Source organism: Saccopteryx bilineata, chromosome 1 (genome assembly GCF_036850765.1).
Source record: "Saccopteryx bilineata isolate mSacBil1 chromosome 1, mSacBil1_pri_phased_curated, whole genome shotgun sequence".
NCBI classification, from domain to species: Eukaryota; Metazoa; Chordata; class Mammalia; order Chiroptera; family Emballonuridae; genus Saccopteryx; species Saccopteryx bilineata.
The window spans coordinates 20,576,769-20,597,005 of NC_089490.1; the positions used below are offsets into that span (position 1 = coordinate 20,576,769).

Genomic DNA, 20,237 nt, shown 5'->3' on the forward strand with positions numbered 1-20,237 from the left:
CCTAGTCGTGACTCCTGGTGAAGCCTGAGACAGACTTGGAACCAGAGGACTCCTTCCCTTTCAGCCAGCGAGGCCCTCCCTGCCCCTGTAAGGTCCCTAGCAGTCACCACACAGGCCACACACGCATGCCTGCACTTTATTTCTGTAGAAAGCCCGGCCCTGCCTAGCCCCGATCCCATCTCCAGGGTTACCGAAAGGTAGAGAAGCTCTGGGTGGCAGTGCAGGAGGCATAGGGCACACCCCGAGACCGAATCTGCAGGGTGTGGAAGGTGAGGGGTGGGTTGGGGCCTGAGGAGCCCGGGTTCAGGGACTCGGTGTGAGGCTCCATCACAGTCACGGGGACTGCATAGGACAGCATCTGGGGCCGGTCTTCGTGGCGTCTCACCGTGCCTTTGCCCACCAGGTGCAGGATGCTAGAAAGGACGTCGGCACTGTTGCAGGCAGACCCCCGGCCAAGGCTGCTGACCAGACCCCTGGGAGGACACGGGCCCTTCTGCCAAGCCTCCAGCACCTGGTACAGAGAAGGAAGGATGAACAATAGGTCACAGACACCGGGCTTCAGGCCACGTCTAGTTTCCACTCCAAGCACAAGCTGCCAGGGAGGTAAGCTCTAAGGACACCAGGTGCAACCCAACCTCACACACCTACAGGCACCACAGTGAACCAGGGGCTGCCAATATGGACCTACCACCCTGTGGACCGCACCCCCCAGGGCTCCCTCAGCCACTGCCCACCCCGCCTACCAGGCAGACAAGCTGGTCAATGTGCAGCCCCCCATCCCCGTAGGCTTTGAGGATGCGGACAATGAGGCAGCTCAGAAGGTTCCGTCTCTTCTCCAGGTTCCGGCCCTCTTCATCTTCAGCTTTCAGGTATGTCTGAGGTGGGATGAGCCACACGTTGCCCCTCCTTGGCCTGGGCTCCTCGCTGTCATCTCGAATCTTGAGAACACCTGAAATAAGCATTGGTCACTCGGCGGGGCGGCCCCTGACGACAACTGGACCTCGCTCAGGCCTCTCGGCCCTAAATCCATACCTCCTGGGACATCCTTTGGCTCGTGAAGGTCCAGGGGGCCTCTCGAAGAGGTAAGAAACCCAATCGCCTGCTGCAGCGTGTCTGGAGAGAGCCCCGAGAGCTCCAGCAGACTCTCCACGGAGACCGCCTTGGAGAAGAGCAGCGAACATTCAGGGCTTCCCGAGGGGTGGGTGGAAAGGGGAGGGGAGGATGGGAGTCAAAGTTTAGGAAGAAAGGGGAGACAAAGGGGGGTGAGAGCAGGGAGGGGTGAGAGCAGGGAGGGGGAGAGAGCAGGGAGGGAGGAGAGAGCAGGGAGGGAGGAGAGAGCAGGGAGGGGGAGAGAACAGGGAGGGAGGAGAGAGCAGGGAGGGGGAGAGCAGGGAGGGGGAGAGAGCAGGGAGGGGGAGAGTAGGGAAGGGGAGAGAGCAGGAAGGGGGAGAGAGCAGGGAGGGGGAGAGAGCAGGTAGGGGGAGAGTAGGGAAGGGGAGAGACCAGGGAGGGGGAAAGAGCAGGGAGGGGGAGAGTAGGGAAGGGGAGAGACCAGGGAGGGGGAAAGAGCAGGGAGGGGGAGAGGGCAATGAGGGGGAGAGAGCAGGGAGGGGGAGAGAGCAGGGAGGGGGAGAGTAGGGAAGGGGAGAGACCAGGGAGGGGGAGAGAGCAGGGAGGGGGAGAGAGCAGGTAGGGGGAGAGAGCAGGGAGGGGGGAGAGCAGTGAGGGGGAGAGAGCAGGGAGGGGGAGAGAGCAGGGAGGGGGTGAGTAGGGAAGGGGAGAGAGCAGGAAGGGGGAGAGAGCAGGGAGGGGGAGAGAGCAGGGAGGGGGTGAGAGCAGGGAGGGGGAGAGAGCAGGGGGGGGAGAGAGCAGGAAGGGGGAGAGAGTAGGAAGGGGGAGAGAGTAGGAAGGGGGGAGAAAGCAGGGAGGCACAGAGAGCTGGGCCACCTCCAGGTCGTTGAGATATAGCAGCAGCCACATCTGCACGGTGGACACATGCAGGGTCTGGTCCCCAAACTGCAGTTCAGCCCGGCCCAGCCACGTCCACTGCAGCCGCTTCTGCGGGCCCGGCTCCAGTGCAGGGTAGCTCTGACCTGAGAAGGACCAGGGAGGAGGAGGGAGACAAAGAGCAGGGCAAGGAGGGGAGTTGGGTTTGGGGAGGGCACACCGTTGGGTGAGCTTTGAACCCCGCTAGTCTCTGCAGAGCATGCAGCCCAGCATTTGTGGACACTCAGAGCTCAGCCTTCTGCTGCCGCTCAGGTGAGCCTCAGGCATCTGGGAGCCCACCGTGAGCCTAGCCCTGTACCATGTGGGCTCTAGTCAGTACCTTCGAAGAGTTCCTCATTTTGAGGGGGAGACAAAACCATTAAGTAAGGAAGGACAGGGGCTCTCTCATCACCTGGACTATCCCCGAGAGAGAGAAGACATGTCTCCCGTGTTAGTCGGGGACTCCCTGAGGGCAGATCGAATTCCCTTCCCCCTCCATTGTTGCTGCCCAGCCCTGGATCAGCCCCTGGGGGCAGCCTGGATTACAGTGACTGACCAGGATCTATACACCTACCACTGAGGGAGAGATAAGAGTCCTTTCTGCTGGCCTCTGGTGCCTCCTGCCTCCATTCCTCTCACCACCCACAAGGACAGTCCTGGGTCTTGCCTGACCAGGCAGTGACACAGTGGATAGAGTATTGGACTGGGACGCGGAGGACCCAAGTCTAAAACCCCAAGGTTGTTGGCTTGAGCATGGGCTCACCAGCCTGAGCCCAAAGGTGGCTGGCTTGAAGCCCAAGGTTGCTGGCTTGAGCCCAAGATCAATGGCTTGAGCAAGGGGTCACTGGCTCAGCTGGAGCCCCCAGTCAAGGCACATATGAGAAAGCTATCAATGAATAACTAAGGTGCCACAACGAAGAATTGATGCTTCTTATCTCTTTCCCTTCCTGTTTGTCCGTATCTATTCCTTTCTCTGTCTCTGTCACAAAAAGGAAAAAAAAAAAAAAAGAGAGTCCTGGGTCTTTTTTTTTCTCCCAGAAACAGAGAGAGAGTCAGAGAGAGGGATAGACAGGGACAGACAGACAGGAACGGAGAGATGAGAAGCATCAATCACTAGTTTTTCATTGCAACACCTTAGTTGTTCATTGATTGCTTTCTCATATGTGCCTTGACCGCAGGCCTTCAGTAGACTGAGTAACCCCTTGCTCGAGCCAGCGACCTTGGGTCCAAGCTGGTGAGCTTTTGCTCAAACCAGATGAGCCCGCGCTCAAGCTGGTGACTTTGGAGTCTCGAACCTGGGTCCTCCGTGTCCCAGTCTGATTCTCTATCCACTGTGCCACCGCCTGGTCAGGCGAGAGTCCTGGTTCTTATTTTATGGGCAGAAACACCAATAGTCTGGGGATCTGATGCCTGATAGCCCACCCCTACCCAAACCTAAGCTCCTGCCCAATCTTCTCAAATCCACCTAACCCCACGTTCTTGCCCTGTGTGCCAATCTCTTCCCAGTCCCCAGTTACCTCTGCCTCTCTCCTTACTCTTGTTGTAGAAGTTGGAGTATCGGTTCAAAGTGCCCCTCAGGTAGGAGGGCAGGCAGGTTCTGGGGTTCAGCGTGTGGCAGATGGAAGCAGTGGGCCAGCAGCGTGCTGACAAGACGAGCACAGACACTTCCGGCATTGCCCCTTCGTAGTAGAGGTCCTCATTCTCCTCCTCCTCCTCCTCCTCCACTGCCCCCGTCCCACCTGCGGCACCTGCTGCCCCAGCTTCCCAGGCTGCTTCTTCGCCCTCTCTCTCCTGCTCCTTGCCGCTGGCCTCATGACCCACCTGTAGAAGGAACACAAGGTCCCCCCCAACGCCGGTGAGCCGCCTCTGGTCTGCTCTGCGCGCTCTTCTTCCCTAGCCTCCCACCCGCTCATCCCTTCCCTGGCCCCCACCTGTATCTTCTTCTCTGTGTCCTCCAGTTTCAGGAGTTCCTGATCCAGCCGCTGGAGCTGGTAGACGTGGAACTGGCGCTGCAGCTCCTCCGAGGTGCTTAGGCTCTGCAGCATCTGCTGGGGGAGGCGGCTGGGGAAGCAGGAGCCGATCTGCTCCAGCACAGCGCCCTCCAGCCAGCTCGAGCCCAGGCTCAGGAGCCGGTCCGCCATGTAGTGCCTGCAGCACACACAGCCCGGGCCAGCCTCAGGGTGGCACTAGGCTCCGCCCGGCCTCCCGCTCCAGGCCCCAGGTCTTCCCGGACCCCAGACGCCCAGGCCCCTTGCGCCGCCCCGCTCTTGCCATCCTGCCTCCCCCAGGGCTCACTTCACAGGTGCGCACTCACTGGTAGTAATGCTCGAAGGTGGTGGCGATCTCCAGGCCAGAGAAAACCAGGGCGGTTTCTAGGCACCGCTGCAATTGCGCCAGCATCTCCATCCCCCGAGCCCCCCCAATCCGGCTGCCCTGAATCCGCTGGTCAATGTGCCGGGCAAACTGCTCGCTCACCTGGGCGGCGGGAAGACAGGGAAACCGAGAAGGGGCGCGTGGAGGTGGGCAGTGGGGCAGTGCGCCGAGGCCCACACCATGAATATGGTCAGCGCTTGGTAAGTTGCTCAACACTTTCACGAAACTGTTTTATAAAGTCATTAACAATCGGGCAACTCAACAATATTAATAATTATGATGTGTTTTTTCATATAAAGCATGTCTGAAAGTCAAACTAACAACAAGAATTTAATATGAGGCCCTGGCCGATTGGCTCAGCGGTAGAACGTCGGCCTGGCATGCAGGAGTCCCGGGTTCGATTCCCGGCCAGGGCACACAGGAGAGGCGCCCATTTGCTTCTCCACCCCTCCCCCTCTCCTTCCTGTCTCTCTCTTCCCCTCAGGCAGCGAGGCTCCATTGGAGCAAAGATGGCCCGGGTGCTGGGGATGGCTCTGTGGCCTCTGCCTGAGGCGCTAGAATGGCTCTGGATGCAACAGAGCACGCCCCAGAGGGGCAAAGCATTGCCCCCTGGTGGGCATGCCTGGTGGATCCCAGTCGGGCACATGCGGGGGTCTGACTGCCTCCCCGTTTCCAGCTTAGGAAAAAATAAAAAAAAAATTAATATGAGGGAATAAGTTCTGTGTACAAAGACAGTCACACTGCAGGGTTACTGAGCCGCCGTCTCACGCTCCCTTTGTACCATTCTCTGCTTATCAGAGAGCCTATCACATTTTAGTTATCATTTGCTTAATTAATTCTGTGTCTTTTCTAGAAGACTAGAAGTTTTTTCTGTTTTTTAAGATTTTATTTATTTAATTTAGGGAGGAAAAGGAGGGGGAGAGTGGGGGGGGAGAGAGACAGAGAGAGAGAGAAAGGCAGTGGAGGAGAAGTGGGAAGTATCAACTCATAGTTGCTTCCTGTCTGCCCCTGACCGGGCAGGGGTTTCAAACCTCAGCAGTCAGGTCAATACTTGTTCCACTGCACCACCACAAGTTGGGCAAGACTGTAAGTATATTTTTTTTGTGTGTGTGTTTTTTTTTTTTTTTTTTTTTTTAAGAGACAGAGAGAGGAAGGAGAGAGGGAAGGGGGAAGGGAAGCATTCATTTGTTGTTCCATTTATTTGTGCATTCACTGGTTGCTTTCCAAGTGTGCCCTGATCAGGGATTGAACCCGCAACCTTGTCATTTTGGGAGGACGCTCTAACAGACTGAATTAACTGGCCAGGGACAAGACTATAAGTTGTGTTTTTTTTGTTGTTTTTTTTTTTTGTATTTTTCTGAAGCTGGAAACGGGGAAAGACAGTCAGACAGACTCCCACATGCGCCCGACCGGGATCCACCCGGCAAGCCCACCAGAGGGCGACGCTCTCTGCTCACCAGGGGGCGATGCTCTGCCCATCCGGGGCGTCGCTCTGTTGTGACCAGAGCCACTCTAGCGCCTGGGGCAGAGGCCAAGGAGCCATCCCCAGTGCCTGGGCCATCTTTGCTCCAATAGAGCCTCGGCTGCGGGAGGGGAAGAGAGAGACAGAGAGGAAGGAGAGGGGGAGGGGTGGAGAAGCAGATGGGCGCCTCTCCTGTGTGCCCTGGCCGGGAATCGAACCCGGGACTTCTGCACGCCAACGCTCTACCACTGAGCCAACTGGCCAGGGCCAAGACTATAAGTTGTTGTTTTTTTTTCCTGAAGCTGGAAACAGGGAGAGACAGTCAGACAGACTCCTGCATGCGCCCTACCGGGATCCACCCGGCACGCCCACCATGGGGCGAACGCTCTGCCCATCCGGGGCGTCGCTCTGTTGCGACCAGAGCCACTCTAGCACCTGGGGCAGAGGCCACAGAGCCATCCCCAGCGCCCGGGCCATCTTTGCTCCAATGGAGCCTCGGCTGCGGGAGGGGAAGAGAGAGACAGAGAGGAAGGAGAGGGGGAGGGGTGGAGAAGCAGATGGGCGCCTCTCCTGTGTGCCCTGGCCGGGAATTGAACCCGGGACTTCTGCACGCCAGGCCAACGCTCTACCACTGAGCCAACCGGCCAGGGCCAAGACTATAAGTTTTTAAAGGGAGGAACTTTGTCTATCTTCAGCTCTTATCACAGTGCCTGACACATTTTAAGCGCCTGTTAAATATTTATAGGATGATGGGAATGGGTAAGTTATAGTATTCATTAGATGGAATTTATGCACAAATAAAAAATGAGGGCAAACAACACTGGGAGAGGCTTTTAAATGTAGTCATCAAGGAAAACAGGATAAAGCATCTCAGCTACTCGTGAGTAAACCCTTAAAGCATGCATTCAAACGGGAGAAAGTATGTCAAGACAGAGAGGACAGCGTGCTGGGGGTCACTATTTTTCTTTGAATTGTTGATACCGTGGTCATATGCTGATACACGTTGCTTGTTGAATGGGCATGGAGGGGGGACATCTGGAGGGGGTGGGGGAAGGCAGAATCTGGGGAAGAGGCGGAGGCGTGGGCGGGAGGCTTACGTGGGCAGCTCGGAGAAACGGGAGCTTCAACAAGGCCCCAGCACAGCCGTTCTGCAGCGCCAGCAAGAAGGCTGCCCGTGGCCCAAACAGCTCGGAGCTCGACTTCTGCAGTTTATTAAAGTGTTCGCAGTAGCGTGGCACAAAGTCATCATCTCGCCAGTGTGAGGTCAGAAAACTGTTCACCTGCGGAGATGGCGCAGCAGCGTGAGGAGGCAATCCAACCAGCCGCAGCTCTGATTCCACGCCCGCCCCCGACCCGCCCCCGCCCCTGCCTCCTCCCGGCCCCTGCTCACCTGCTCCTCCACCGCAGCCTTCCAGCAGCGGGTCAGGTTTTTTACGATGCTGCTGGGAAGGCCCCCGGTGGCTAGAGAGCTCCAGCTGTGGCTTCTGTTTCTGTCCTCTGTGGAGACAGACGGAGGGACAGAGACAAGTGGAGGAAGCCATTCAAGGGTGAGCCCTGGGGCCTTTCCTGACATGGTACCACCCCAAATGATGCTCCTGGGTGAGGGAGACACACATCTGAAAGATGGATAGTCTGAGCACGTGCGGAGGGTGGGGGAGAAGGGGAGAAGCCGGAGCCTGTGAGTGGGGATGCACAGGGCGGTGCCCCTAACCAAGTTCCCACCTGGACTCCCTGGTACTCACTGAGCTGAGTGGCCATCCCCGCGGCGGGCACCTGACAGGGCTCCACGTGCACCAGCAGGTGGGTGAGGCGGCGTACCCTCGAGGAGAAAGCTGCTGCACGGCTCTGGGGGTTGTGGGCAGCCTCCCGACACTCCAGGTACTGGTCCAGCAGCCAGCCCAGGGGGCTGACGCCGTCCTCATCTAGAGGGCAGGGAAAACAAGCCAAGGCAGGGCATGTCTCCAGGACAGTGGGAGAGGCTGCAGGACGAGCGTGGAGAACGAGCAACTAGACAGACTGAGAAGGGGGAGAGAGGGGGAAAAGCCCCTCCTGATCTTATGGTGTCAGCTGGCACCTGAGAGACATGGGAAAGGAGGTGGCCCCTGGGCTGTGAGAACGGGGGCACTGGGGTTCCAAACACACACGCAGGTCCCAAAAGTGCCACGAGCACAAGCCGGATGGCTCCAGGGTGGAGCAAGAAGAGGCTGGTGAGTGGGGCAACACCGGGATGGTAAAGGGGGCCGGGGCTCGGGATGGTTACCGGGGGAGGTGATGTTCTGCACCAGGGGGCTGACCAGGGCCTCCCAGCAGGTCTTGCCCAGTGCTTGGGCGGCTTCATCATCAGGGAGGAAGTAATCAGCAAAATTCTGCTCCTGGCGCAGTGCCCCATTGAGTCTGGGGATGAGGATGGAGGAGGAAGGTGTCAGGGGCTCAAGGCATAAGTGACCCCACTATCCAACCAGACTGAGACTGCCAGCTCACCCCAGCAACCAGACCAAATCCTCCCGACTCAGTACTTAACAACTCCCCATATGTTAACTGGCACATCCCATGCCCAGCCTACCAGAGAAATTTTTTTTTCAAGATTTTATTTATTGATTTTAGAGAGAGAGACAGAAGGGGGGAGGAGCAGGAAGCATCAACTCCCATATGTGTCTTGACCAGGCAAGCCCAGGGTTTCAAATCAGCAACCTCAGCGTTCCAGGTCAATGCTCTATCTACTGAGCAAGCACAGGTTAGGCAAATCTCTTTCTTCTTTCCTCCCATCCTCAAAATGTAGAATATGGCAGCCCCTCCCCAAGCGGGTTCCCTCTCTATCTTACACCCTCCATAGAACCCACCCAGCGGCCTCTGCGATCCTCTCACCTGCACACACACAGACACACACACACACAGACACACACACACACTCGCACACACCTAGAACTCAGGTGCAGGAGGCTCCTGCGGTCCTCCGCTATGTCTTGGCTCCAGGCCTGTGACCGAATCATGTAGAAGAGGCGTGTGTGTCGACACAGCTGCTCCCGGAACACCGGCCAGAACGTGGGCTTGGGGCCCAGGACCTCCAGCCCCCGGATGCGTGTGTCGATGCCACCCTGCAGGGCACACAGGTCTGTTTTTACCCATCCACACTCTCTTCATGATGGGCTGGAGTCAGCCACACCCTTGTGCCTCACTCTTGGAGCTGCCCATGACCCGGGCTGGAGCCCTGGCCCAAGACTACAGCAGTTAGAGGCCACACCTCACACCCCTGCCCTCCCCCCACCTGCTGGCAGCGCTTTATGCGAATCTGGATGACGGGCCAGAAGCGGTTGAGGTTCTCCAGGATGATCACCCGGCTGGCGGAGGGCATCACATTGACCTGGCAGGGGATAGGGAGGGCTGTCACCTCGACATGTGTGGATAAGAGTGCTGACAGCACAGCCTGTTCCTGTCCCCTCACTGTGTCCCTCCCTTCCCCAGCCCCGGGCTATGTCTGGTCCCGATGAAAGGGTGCGAAGGCCACCCTCACTGTACAGGGTCTGATGCCACTACACTCACACAGGGACAGAGGTCTCTACTTTCCATGGGGCACAAAACAAGGAGAAAGGTAGGAGGCTGGCTGGGAGGGTTGATCCAGTGAGGGGTGGTCTAACGGCAGAGGGCTCCCTACCGAGTTGAGTTCTGTGTTAAGAGAGCTGGTGCTGTCGCCCCCGAACACCACCACCCTGGCCGGCATGTAGCTTGAGTCTTTGCTAGCCACCATCAGGGTCAGCTGCCTGGGAGCAGGGAAGAGGAACCAAATTGGAACTGGAACCAGTCCTGCCCTTGTAAACAGAACCAAGGGGACCCTTTGACAACACAGGGAAAGTGTGAGAAAGTGTAGGTGTGGCCAACATATGCACGAAGCGAGTTACCTGATGAGGGCACCCTGGCGCATGTGCAGGGTGATGGCGTGGGAGCCGGTGCTGCTGTTGGACTCCCAGTAGGTCTTGGGGTTGCGGTCTGTCAGCTTGCCGGCCTGCTGCGGGTTGGAGGACACCTCCACCTTCTCCCAGCACTTGTCCTCCTTCACTTCCACACTGGAGCCTGGGGGCAGTGGGAAGGGGTGGCGGTCACAGCCTAGTAGGTGTGGAGGGAAAACAGATGTAGGTATGGGGACATGGAGTAATGTGGGGACAGGCACGAACCCTGACACAGATATTTGAGGAACACATCAAAGAAGGGGATGTTGATAGGTCGGTGGGTTCGTCTGTGGTCTTCGATCTGACCCAGCACCATCTGTAGCCGGAACATCAGAGAGAAGGGCAGAGGGAGGGGGGAGGAACATGGAGAAACACATATGGAGAAAGACCCAGCAGCAATGGGACTTCCTCATAACACTGCCAGAGCAGGTCCAGGGGCAGCAGAGACACAGAGAACGGACGCCCCCCGGTTTACTAGACTCACCCACCTTTCCCAAATTCAGAAGCACACTCTGTCCCCTCCGCGGCTCAGGTTTTATATTCTTACCCAGCTGTGAACCCACAAGCGTCTCCCGTCCTTCCTCCTGACCTGGATACAGCCTCCAAGGATGTTGGTGGTGAGTTTCCGGTAGAGGTGGGCATGCTTCTCACACTTGAACACCATGTCACGCAGCTCCTGAGCCAGATCCAGCTTTCCCAAGTGCTTTTCCAGGGCCTTGGAGATGGCATCTCGGGCTCCCAGCTGATTGAGCACCACAGCATAGTCCCTGCTCACAGAGGCCAGGTGGTGCAGGAAGAAGATCAGTTCCTGGAGCACCTGGGAAGGCGGCAGAGGAGGTGAATAAAGGTACCGGTCACAACGGCATCTGCACTAGTGTTTACTATACACTCGCTGGGTGCTGGGTGCTGGGGCTCCCGCAATGAACAAGACAGTGAGGAAGTGAAAAGACAGGGATGGGGTAGACACGAGAGCTGTGCAGAGCGAGAGAACCACCAAATACAAACCGAAACAGCAAAGCCTGGAGGCCCTGCCCCCCTGGGGTTCTCAACTACTGATCATGTGTGCAATAGGAGAGCATCCCAGCCTGTTTCTTTTCAGGCCCACCTGTCCCCAGAGCCAGTTGTGGGGCTGCATTTTGAGATCCTCAGGCACTAAGCAAACATCTGTCAGCAAGGAGGGACTGAGAGGGCCCCGATGTGTGTACGCACACTCAGTGAGTCCATCTCAGAAACTCAAATCTAGGTAACAGCTGAAGGTGTGTCCTGCAGATGTCCACTGCCACCATGACCCCAGTTCTCTGATCCTGTCCCTAGCCTTCTGTGCCCAGGATGTCTTTGTGGCAGGGGAGTCTGGAATGTGACAGTCCCTTCTGCCTCCTTTATTCCCCTACCCGCTACAGGAGTAACAAAAAGGGAGCCATTGAGGCTCTTAATGTAATATGGACATAACCTTTCGTGTGAAAAAGGAGGTGGCACCTGACCTGTGGTGGCGCAACAGATAAAGCGTTGACCTGGAAACACTGAGGTCACCGGTTGGAAACCCTAGGCTTGCTCGGTCAAGGCACATATGGGAAGCAACTAGGGGTTGATGCTTCCCGCTCCTCCTTCCCCCTTTTCTATCTCTCCTCTCTCTAAAATGAATACATAAAATCTTAAAAAAGAATTAGAGATGGTAAATAAGATCATACATTTGGGTTTGTTTATATTTGCATAAGGAAACACAGGCGCCTGACCTGTGGTGGCACAGTGGATAAAGTCTCGACCTGGAAATGCTGAGGTTGCCGGTTCGAAACCCTGGGCTTGCCTGGTCAAGGCACATATGGGAGTTGATGCTTCCAGCTCCTCCCCCCTTCTCTCTCTCTGTCTCTCCTCTCTCTCTGTCTCTCCCTCTCCTGTCTAAAATGAATAAATAAAAAATAAAGGAATCATATAGTTCTAAAAAAAAAAAAAAAAAAAAAGAAACACAGGCAAGACTTATGAATTGATACAACTGGTGACCACTAAGGGGTGGGGTGGGGTGGGGTGTCGCTGGGAAAACAGGGATTTGGGAGGGAGGGAGAATACTCAGTGTATACTTTGTTATATCGTTTTGATTTGTGAACTATGTGAATATATACCTTTTTAAAGCAATAATATTCAACTTAAAAAACAAAACCCGCCCTGGCTGGTTGGCTCAGTGGTGGAGCGTCGGCCTGGCATGCAGGACTCCTGGGTTCAATTCCCGTCCAGGGCACACAGGAGAAGTGCCCATCTGCTTCTCCACCCCTCCCCCTCTCCTTCCTCTCTGTCTCTCTCTTCCCCTCCCACAGCCAAGGCTCCACTGGAGCAAAGTTGGCCTGGGCGCTGAGGATGGCTCTGTGGCCTCTACCTCAGGCGCTAGAATGGCTCTGGTTGCAACAGAGCAACGCCCCAGATGGGCAGAGCATTGCCCCCTGGTGGGCGGGCCGGGTGGATCCCGGTTGGGCGCATGCGGGAGTCTGACTGACTGCCTCCCCGTTTCCAGCTTCAGAAAAATACAAAAAAACAAACAAAAACAAAACAAAACCCAAACCAAGGGCAGAAAGGTTCTACCATGCCCTTCAGAGCCCCACCCAGGTGGTCTGCCTCATCAGAGGCCACCTCGTGTCCTCCACTTTCAGCATGTCCCCAGAGCAAGGCAGAGTACCTCTCGGTCAGTGTCTGGGGACCGCAGGCAGACCATGCAGGCATCCATGGCCTCATGCCAGGGGAGCAGCAGTGCCTCAGGGAAGTCCACCAGACGCATCAGGACTCTGGGGGCAGGAGCGGGAGGAGAGCTGTGTGGCCAGCCTCAGTGGCCCCCGTGCCCGCCCCACCCCTCCGCACCCCATCACCTCAGAACAGCCAGGTGCAGGGCCCTGTTGGCCGCTGGAGTGTCGAGGCTCTGCATCAGCATGAGGAAGGGCTGGGGCTGCCGCTGCAGCCGCAATAGCAGCGACTTGACCTCGCTCTCCTGGGTCCCCTCGGCGCTGAGCGCTTGTGCCAGGTCCAGGACAATCTTCCCAGCCGGCCCAGACCCCTCCACCAGATGTTTCAGGGGGCTGCCAGGACACTGCGTCGGAGGGTCTTTTGCTGTAGGATGAGGAAAGTCACAAGAATCGGCCACTCTTAGTGTTATGAAGGATCAGAAAACGATAGATTTGTAACTTTTTTTTTGTGGCAGAGACATGAGAGACAGAGAGAGAGAGACAGATAGGGACAGACAGACAGGAAGGGAGAGAGATGAGAAGCATCAACTCATAGTTGCCGGACCTTAATTGTTCATTGCTTTCTCATATGTCTTGACTGGGGGCGAGGGGGCTACAGCAGATTGAGTGAACCCTTGCTCAAGCCAGCGACCTTTGGACTTCAAGCCAACAACCTTTGAGTTCAAGCCAGCAACCATGGGGTCATGTCTATGATCCCATGCTCAGGCCAGCAATGTCACACTTAAGCTGGTGAGCCCGCGCTCAAGCTGGCGACCTCAGGGTTTTGAACCTGGGTCCTCCATGTCCTTGTGCAATGCTCTATCCACTGAGCCACTGCCTGGTCAGGTGATTTGTAACTCTTAATCTTTTTTATCTTTTTAAAGATTTTATTTATTCATTTTGGAGAGGAGAGAGGTGGAGGGGAGGAGCAGGAAGCATCAACTCTCATATGTGCCTTGACCAGGCAAGCCCTGGGTTTCGAACCGGTGACCTCAGCATTCCAGGTTGACGCTTTATCCATTGCGCCACCACAGGTCAGGCAACTCTTAACCTTATTTCCTAATTTCTCCTAATTTTTTTTTTAAGAGAGAAAAAGAGAGAGCAGGGAGGAGTGGGGAGCATCAACTTGTAGTAGTTTCTTCCCAGATGTGCCTTGACCGGGCAAGCACAAGGTTTCAAACCGGCGACCTCACCATTCCAGTCGAAGCTTTATCCACTGCACCACCACAGGTCAGGCAAAAATGCAAAAATGTTTTTTGATTTGTTTTACCCCCTTAAAAGTTAAGTTTTGGGGGTGTGGCCTGTGGTGGCACAGTAGATAAAGCTTCGACCTGGAATGGTGAGGTCACCAGTTCAAAACCCCGGGCTTGCCTGGTCAAGGCACATAAGGGAGTTGATGCTTCCTGCTCCTCTATCTCTTCTCTCTCTCTCCTCTCTCTAAAATGAATAAATAAAACCTAACATGCTATAGTACTTCCATTGACACATGACTGACTGGTGGCTCTCAGTTTCAGGTCTTGGAGACAAGCCCCCATGGGCCGTGGGTGGGGGAAAAAAAAAAAAAACCTAACAAAAATAAGTTAGGTTTTGGAATCTGATAATATACTTAAAAAGACAGCTTTATGACAAATTTTATATCATTAAAATTGCAAAACAGCTTCCTGACCACAAAAATCGAGCATTTCCCTATATCTGAGAGAGTGCAATAATTTGTTTTTCCTGGCAATAGGAAAAATTAAATGTGGGGGGTGGGCTTTTGAAGGCTTTTAAATTCTCTCAATTTTCTAACTTTACATCCTCCCTCATTCTTTGGAGGGAGCACAATGTCTACTTTTCTCATTCATTGCTTGTCTCTAAGTTTGAGCTTCTCTCTAAGGTTCCGTCTCCTCCAGACAGGACTGCACAAAATCAGCAGTGCCATGTCACCACCTGGCTCGCACCCTCCTCGAGGCCACGTGGCAGAGCGGCTGTCTGTCTGGGCCTCACCTTCCGCTTGGGCTGCATCTGCTGCTCCCCGAGGAGGCTGGGCCTGGGCTTCCAGCAGGGCTGGGTCAGCCAGCTGCCCCGCCACAGCCTTGAGCACGTATTTCCGGTAGACACGGCAGTTGAGCAGGTCCCTGAGAGCACTCTCATCAAGTCGCTGTGGCAGTGCCAGCAGCAGGTCCTGGGCCAACTCGACGGGCACAGCCAGCTCAGCCAGGATCTCGCCATCCAGAATCTGTCATCAGGGAGGAGCTCTTCTCACTACAAGCCACCCTGCAAGCACGGATGCTCCAGGGGCACTGGGTGGGGGGGCGGGGGCTCTGTAGTTGCCTCTGCATCCTGAGCCTCTCACGGCTGGCAGCTAGCTCTTCTCAAACAACCTGCCAACACCTCCGGACATTTTAGACCCCTCCCCTTCAGCCCCTTCCACTGTCAACCTCCACCTCCCATCCTGAGCCTTCCAAGTGCTCTGTCACAGTCCAGCCCTCGCACTGGAGCCCCCCAACTTCCGTGTGTCTCCGGGCCAACTCTACCTCCCCATCCAGGTTCTCCTGGAGAATCTGGAGAACCTCCTGATGGTCTGGTCCGTCCAGCTTCTTGATGAAGAAGAGGAGCTCCCACCATTCAGGCTGGGTCAGGTGTTCGCTCTCCTCAGCATCTTCGTCCTCCGGCGGCACGTAGGGCGCAGCATAGAGCTCGGTCATGGGTTTCCATCGCCAGGAGAGCCAGGCTGTGGGCATGGGGCACAAGGCGCAGAGATGTCACTGCCCACCCAGCCAGACCATTGCTCCTGTGCTCCGAGCTTCCTCCAGCTTCCTCTCTGGGCTCACCTATACCCTGGGCTCCGCTGCCCACTGCCCGCTGGTACTCATCAGCCTCCACGATGTCCTCCATGTCTTCCTCAAAACCCAGGATCTCTAGCATGTGCCAGTGTACCCAATAGGTGCGGCCTATCGATTCCCACAGCACCTAGGAGACATGGGGAAAAAAAGAAAGAAAAGGGGAATAGAGAGATCAATTCATGACTGACTGGGGCCCATTGATGAGGACACACATACTGGCCAGGTGTAGAAAAAGCTATAGACAGCCAAACACTGGTATAGTGAGAACACAAGCCCACACCCAGGGTGCCCGCCCCTACTGGGGCTGGGCTGGCTCTCCTCTCACCTGTCCTTGATGGCTTATGGCCTAGACTTTCTCCTGGTCTCAGCCACGCTGTCTCCCTGACCCTGGCCTTTGGGAGAGTCTTGCTATATCAGTTCCTTCCTGGGAGTCTTCCTGACCTCATAGCCTCCTAACTCCAGATTTCCTTGGTCCTCCAAATGGTCTCCCTTCTCAATTGCTGACCCTTGGAGGTGTTCTCCTTGGGCAACCTGCCGGAGCCCTGTGCATGGAAGCCCCAGCTCTGCATCACCCAAAAACATCCCCCACAGCCCTGCACTGGGGTACAGGGACTGGGGCGTCGCCCGGGAGTGCTAAGGTTGCCAGTCCCATCTCTCCCTTCCTCTCACTCTATCAAAAAAAAAAAAAAAACAAATAAAATAAAGAGCCCTGGCCGGTTGGCTCAGCGGTAGAGCGTCGGCCTGGCGTGTGGGGGACCCGGGTTTGGTTCCCGGCCAGGGCTCATAGGAGAAGCGCCCATTTGCTTCTCCACCCCCCCTTCCTCTCTGTCTCTCTCTTCCCCTCCTGCAGCCAAGGCTCCATTGGAGCAAAGATGGCCCGGGCGCTGGGGATGGCTCCTTGGCCTCTGCCCCAGGCGCTAGAGTGGCTCTGGTCACGGCAGAGAGACGCCCCGGAGGGGCAGAGCATCGCCCCCTGGTGGGCAGAGCTTCGCCCCTGGTGGGCGTGCCGGGTGGATCCCGGTCGGGCGCATGCGGGAGTCTGTCTGACTGTCTCTCCCCGTTTCCAGCTTCAGAAAAATACAAAAAAAAAAAAGAAAGAAAAAGAAAAGGGCCCTGGCTGGATAGCTCAGTTGGTTAGAGCATTGTCTCAAAGTGCAGAGGTTGCTGGTTTGATCCACGGTCAGGGCACATGCAGAAAGAACTCAATGTTCCTGTTTCTCTGTATCTCTCCCTTTCTCTCTCACTAAAATCAATAAATTAAAAAGAAAAAAAAAGGGGGTCCCCACCCAGTAGTGTCCCAGCACCGTGCGCTCCCTCGCTCACCTGCACAGGGGGCATTCCACTGTTGCTCTGCTGGTACTCGCCCTCGTCCCCAGCACTGATCTCCTCGTAGTCGTCCAGCATGCGCACTCGCATCCCCGGCTGCAGTGTATCCCGCACGTACAAGGCGTAGGTATTGCCGCTTGCGAACTCAGAGCGAGGGCGAAACCGCCTTGACCTCCTGAGGGCGGGCCGGGCCTGGGCGGGTGGCAGCCCCAGGCCTGCATCTGCCAGCTGGGGCTGGAAGATGGAACAGGAGGACCGAGCCAAGGGCCCCTCTCTGCTCGAGGCCCAGTCCCAGCGCATGGCGTGTACCAGCTCTGAGATCAGGGTGCCCATGGCCATGCTGAATTCCAGCTCCAGCCGACCCCTTTCCCTACTCAGCTCTTCGAGAGACCTGTTCTGGCCGCCTAGTTCTGCAGTACTGTCATTCAGCTGATCCAAGAGGGAGGTGACGTGCAAATAGTGTTTCACCAGGGAGAAGAGCAGCCTTCCTGGGACCTGTAGGACACAACCTTTGCCCGATGTCCACTTTGTCCCAGCCTTCGCCCCTCCCTCTACACGGTCCTTTATGGACACGGGTAAAGGCCTGGTCCCTAGGTCTTCACGGCTCCATCCCCAATGCCCACGACAGAATACCTGTGGCAGCTGGATTCCCTCGAAAGACATGGGATGTTCGGAAAGCGTGGCCTGTGCAAACAGAGCCAGCAGAGCACAGCGGCTGTCAAAATCCAGGTGCTTCTCAATGGCCTCCTGCTGGCTCAGTGACAGGAGAATCTGGGTACGGGTCCCTGTAACCCACACTCTAGTCAATAACTGCTCCCTAATCCCACCTTTCCCAGGCATCTCTCCTAGACACCCCCACTCCCTTAGTTCAATTATTTTTCTTTCTTTTTGTATGTGTGTGTGTGTGTGACAGAGACATAGAGAGACAGAGGGACAGATAGGGACAGACAGGAAGGGAGAGAGACGAGAAGCAGCAATTCTTTGTTGCAGCATCTTAGTTGTTCATTGATTGATTTCTCATATGTGCCTTGATGGGGATGGGGGCTACAGCAGACTGAGTGACCCCTTGCTCAAGCCAGAGACCTTGGGCTCAAGCCGGTGCCCTCGGTTGTTTGAACCTGGGTCCTCCACATCCCAGATTGACGCTCTATCCATTGCGCCACCACCTGGTCAGGCAAAGTCCAATTATCTTTCCACCACAAACTAGGAATGATAAGGTTTGCTGATTTCCTTTGAAAGCCAGATTTACTTTTTCACATATATGAATGAATATATATATATATATATATATATATATATATATGTATGTATGTATGTATGTATATCCTGTAATAGTTTATAAAACCTCATCTCTTCCTTTGCATGGAGGTTCTTGGGGACTCAGTCTTGCCTCTTTCTGCAGAGATGCCCACACCTACCTCCCTGCCTCCTTTTCTTCCAACTCTGAGAGAAGGGAAACAGATCATGTCCTACTGATGGGGTCATAGGCTCCTGTTATAGCATCCTGTGAGGCCCTCAGCCGCCCCAGCCCCTCTCCTACTCCCCCGCCCTCCCCGCGCTTCTCACCAGCATCATGAGAGGCCAGGGCTTGTATCATCCGGCCGGCGCTCCAGCGAACCTGATAATCAGGACTACTCAACATGTGCATGAGCAAGTCCAGGACCCTGGGGTCTCGGAAGACCCCAGTGAGGGGCTCAATGCTGGCGTAGGCGCTGAGCACGTGGACAGTGTGAAGCAGAGGAGCAGGAGGGATGGTGCCCACACACTCCTCCAGCTGCCGAAGGGCCCTCTGAATCAGGGACTTCACGTCGGTTTCCATCTCCCTCAGCACAGATTTGTCCAGGACCCCAGTCTCCCCTGCAGACTCCTGGGAAGGCCCAATGATGTGGCCGTCCTCGCCCAGCATCTTGTGGCAGTTGGCATAGATCTCCTCATTGGACATCCAGAGTAGGATGTGCTCAGCCTTGCAGTCCACTTGGCTAGAGCCCCCCTCCCCATCCTCCCCGCGCCTGAGGAGGAGCCAGCGGATCTGGTACTCAAGATGCCCCGTGTGGCCCACTCGCTGGCGGATCAGCTCATCAGGATAGGCGTGCAAGCCAGGCCCCAGGGGCACTCTGAATTCCCTGTACCGGAGCTCCCCCACCATCCTGGCACCTGGGACAAACAAGGAAAAGAGAACAGGAAAGCGAGTGTGAGAGGGGAGGTCAGAAAATCAAGGACATCCAGGAGAGGGGAAGCAAATGTGGCACCAGCTGTTGCGCTGGGTGGGGTATGGCAGGGCCCAGGAGCTGCCTGAGGCAGGCTGGGTGGAGCCGGCCTAAGCAGAGGAACACTGGGGTGTTTGTTCTGAGCGAATAGAAAACCTGGGGGCTAAAAGGACGATCTAAGGTCCTACAGCCTGCAGTGGGTCGGTTTGGAGCAGCGGGAAGGGGCAGTGGGGGCTGGGCCACCTTGGCCGCCTTAGAGTTTATAAGGGAATCCCAAGGTCCTGGGACAAGTGGAGGCAGCCCTGGGAAGGGGTATGTGCAGCCCAGAGCTGGGTGTTGGGGACTGTGTGTGTGTGTGTGTGTGGGGGGGCTGGACAGCAACACTGGATTGTGTGTGGGAAGCGGTGCTAGCTCCAATGCTTGAAGCTCAGGAGTGCAGGTCGCGGAGGAGAGACCAAGAGTAGGGCGCAAGGCGCGATGGGCTGGGAGGGGCTGGTGGGCTGCAGGCACCCATGACTGGAGGCACTGGAGTAGCAAGGCCCTTTGGGGTAACGCAAGGCCTGTAAAGGCAATGCGAAGCCCCGGGCAAAGTGCCTGGGAGACCCGATGGATGAGGGGCGCGAAGCTAGAAGGACCAGCGTCACATACCCGAGAAGCCCGGGGGCGCGCAACAAGATGGAATGGGTGGCTGGGCAGGATAAATGAAAATCGCAAGGTGCAGTGAAATGGGGGAATGCGAGGTCGGGTGCGGAGCAAGGATCGGTGGGCTAGTGGGTGGGTGGGGGACCCAGGGTAGGGGCAGAGGGCCGCGGCGGGGCTCTGGCCACCTTAGATCGATGGGAGTCCTGGTGCAAGGCCTGTCCTTCGCGGAGCTAGGGACGCGGCGCAGATGATGGCGGCGATGCTGGCTGGTGGAGATTTGGGCCCCGCCTGGGCCCCCCAAGGGGGTCGAGGCGGAGAGGCGGGAGGGGGCGTGCTTCCGTAAGACACACGTTCGGGAAGGGGGCGTGGCGCGCAGGGACTCAGCGCCCAGGGGCAGGGCTACTGTCTCCACCAGCGCACGCGCTGGTGTGAAACCGCCGAGACAAGTCAGGTCAGGTCAGAACCCATGGTACCCACACCAGCTCTGGGGGCTCAGCCACCCTCCCAGAGCCTCTGCTTATTTCCGCTGCACCCAGCGGAAAGCTAGGGGCCCTAGGAGAGCCCTGGGGAGGAGCCGTGGGTGCCACCTCGGCGACGCGCAGCACCTCCTCCTCTGCACCGCCCTTTCCTCTTCCTTTTCGTGCTCCCTCCTGCCACCGGAAGTGTCTTCCCGGTTTCCCCAAGTCAGAACTGGAAAAGACCTTAGAGGTCATTTATTACCCCCTCCTCCATTACCTATGAAGGAACGGAGAGAAGGGGTATGCCTG

The 20,237-nt window shown here is 56.4% G+C and overlaps 1 protein-coding gene across 2 annotated transcripts; it reads right to left on the reverse strand.

Moving 5' to 3' along the window:
• Window positions 1–120: 120 nt before the first annotated feature.
• CUL7 (cullin 7) lies at window positions 121–20,077 on the reverse strand. Of its 2 annotated transcripts, none has more exons than XM_066250598.1 (26): window positions 19,656–20,077; window positions 18,188–18,775; window positions 17,255–17,406; window positions 16,619–17,116; window positions 15,284–15,422; window positions 14,987–15,183; window positions 14,457–14,688; window positions 12,618–12,855; window positions 12,431–12,536; window positions 10,355–10,582; window positions 9,991–10,081; window positions 9,718–9,889; window positions 9,474–9,579; window positions 9,087–9,182; window positions 8,741–8,916; window positions 8,082–8,215; window positions 7,564–7,743; window positions 7,212–7,318; window positions 6,919–7,101; window positions 4,301–4,461; window positions 3,918–4,134; window positions 3,522–3,807; window positions 1,948–2,093; window positions 1,033–1,159; window positions 744–949; window positions 121–511 (listed from the first exon to the last, which is right to left on the reverse strand). In XM_066250598.1, the coding sequence occupies exons 2-26, from the start codon at window positions 18,765–18,767 to the stop codon at window positions 188–190; spliced, it is 5,082 nt and encodes a 1,693-aa protein (XP_066106695.1). In that variant the 5' UTR covers window positions 18,768–18,775; window positions 19,656–20,077; the 3' UTR covers window positions 121–187. The 2 variants fall into 2 exon arrangements, with proteins under 2 accessions (XP_066106695.1, XP_066106665.1); XM_066250568.1 differs by having other exon boundaries at window positions 3,504–3,807.
• Between the last annotated feature and the right edge of the window lie 160 nt (window positions 20,078–20,237).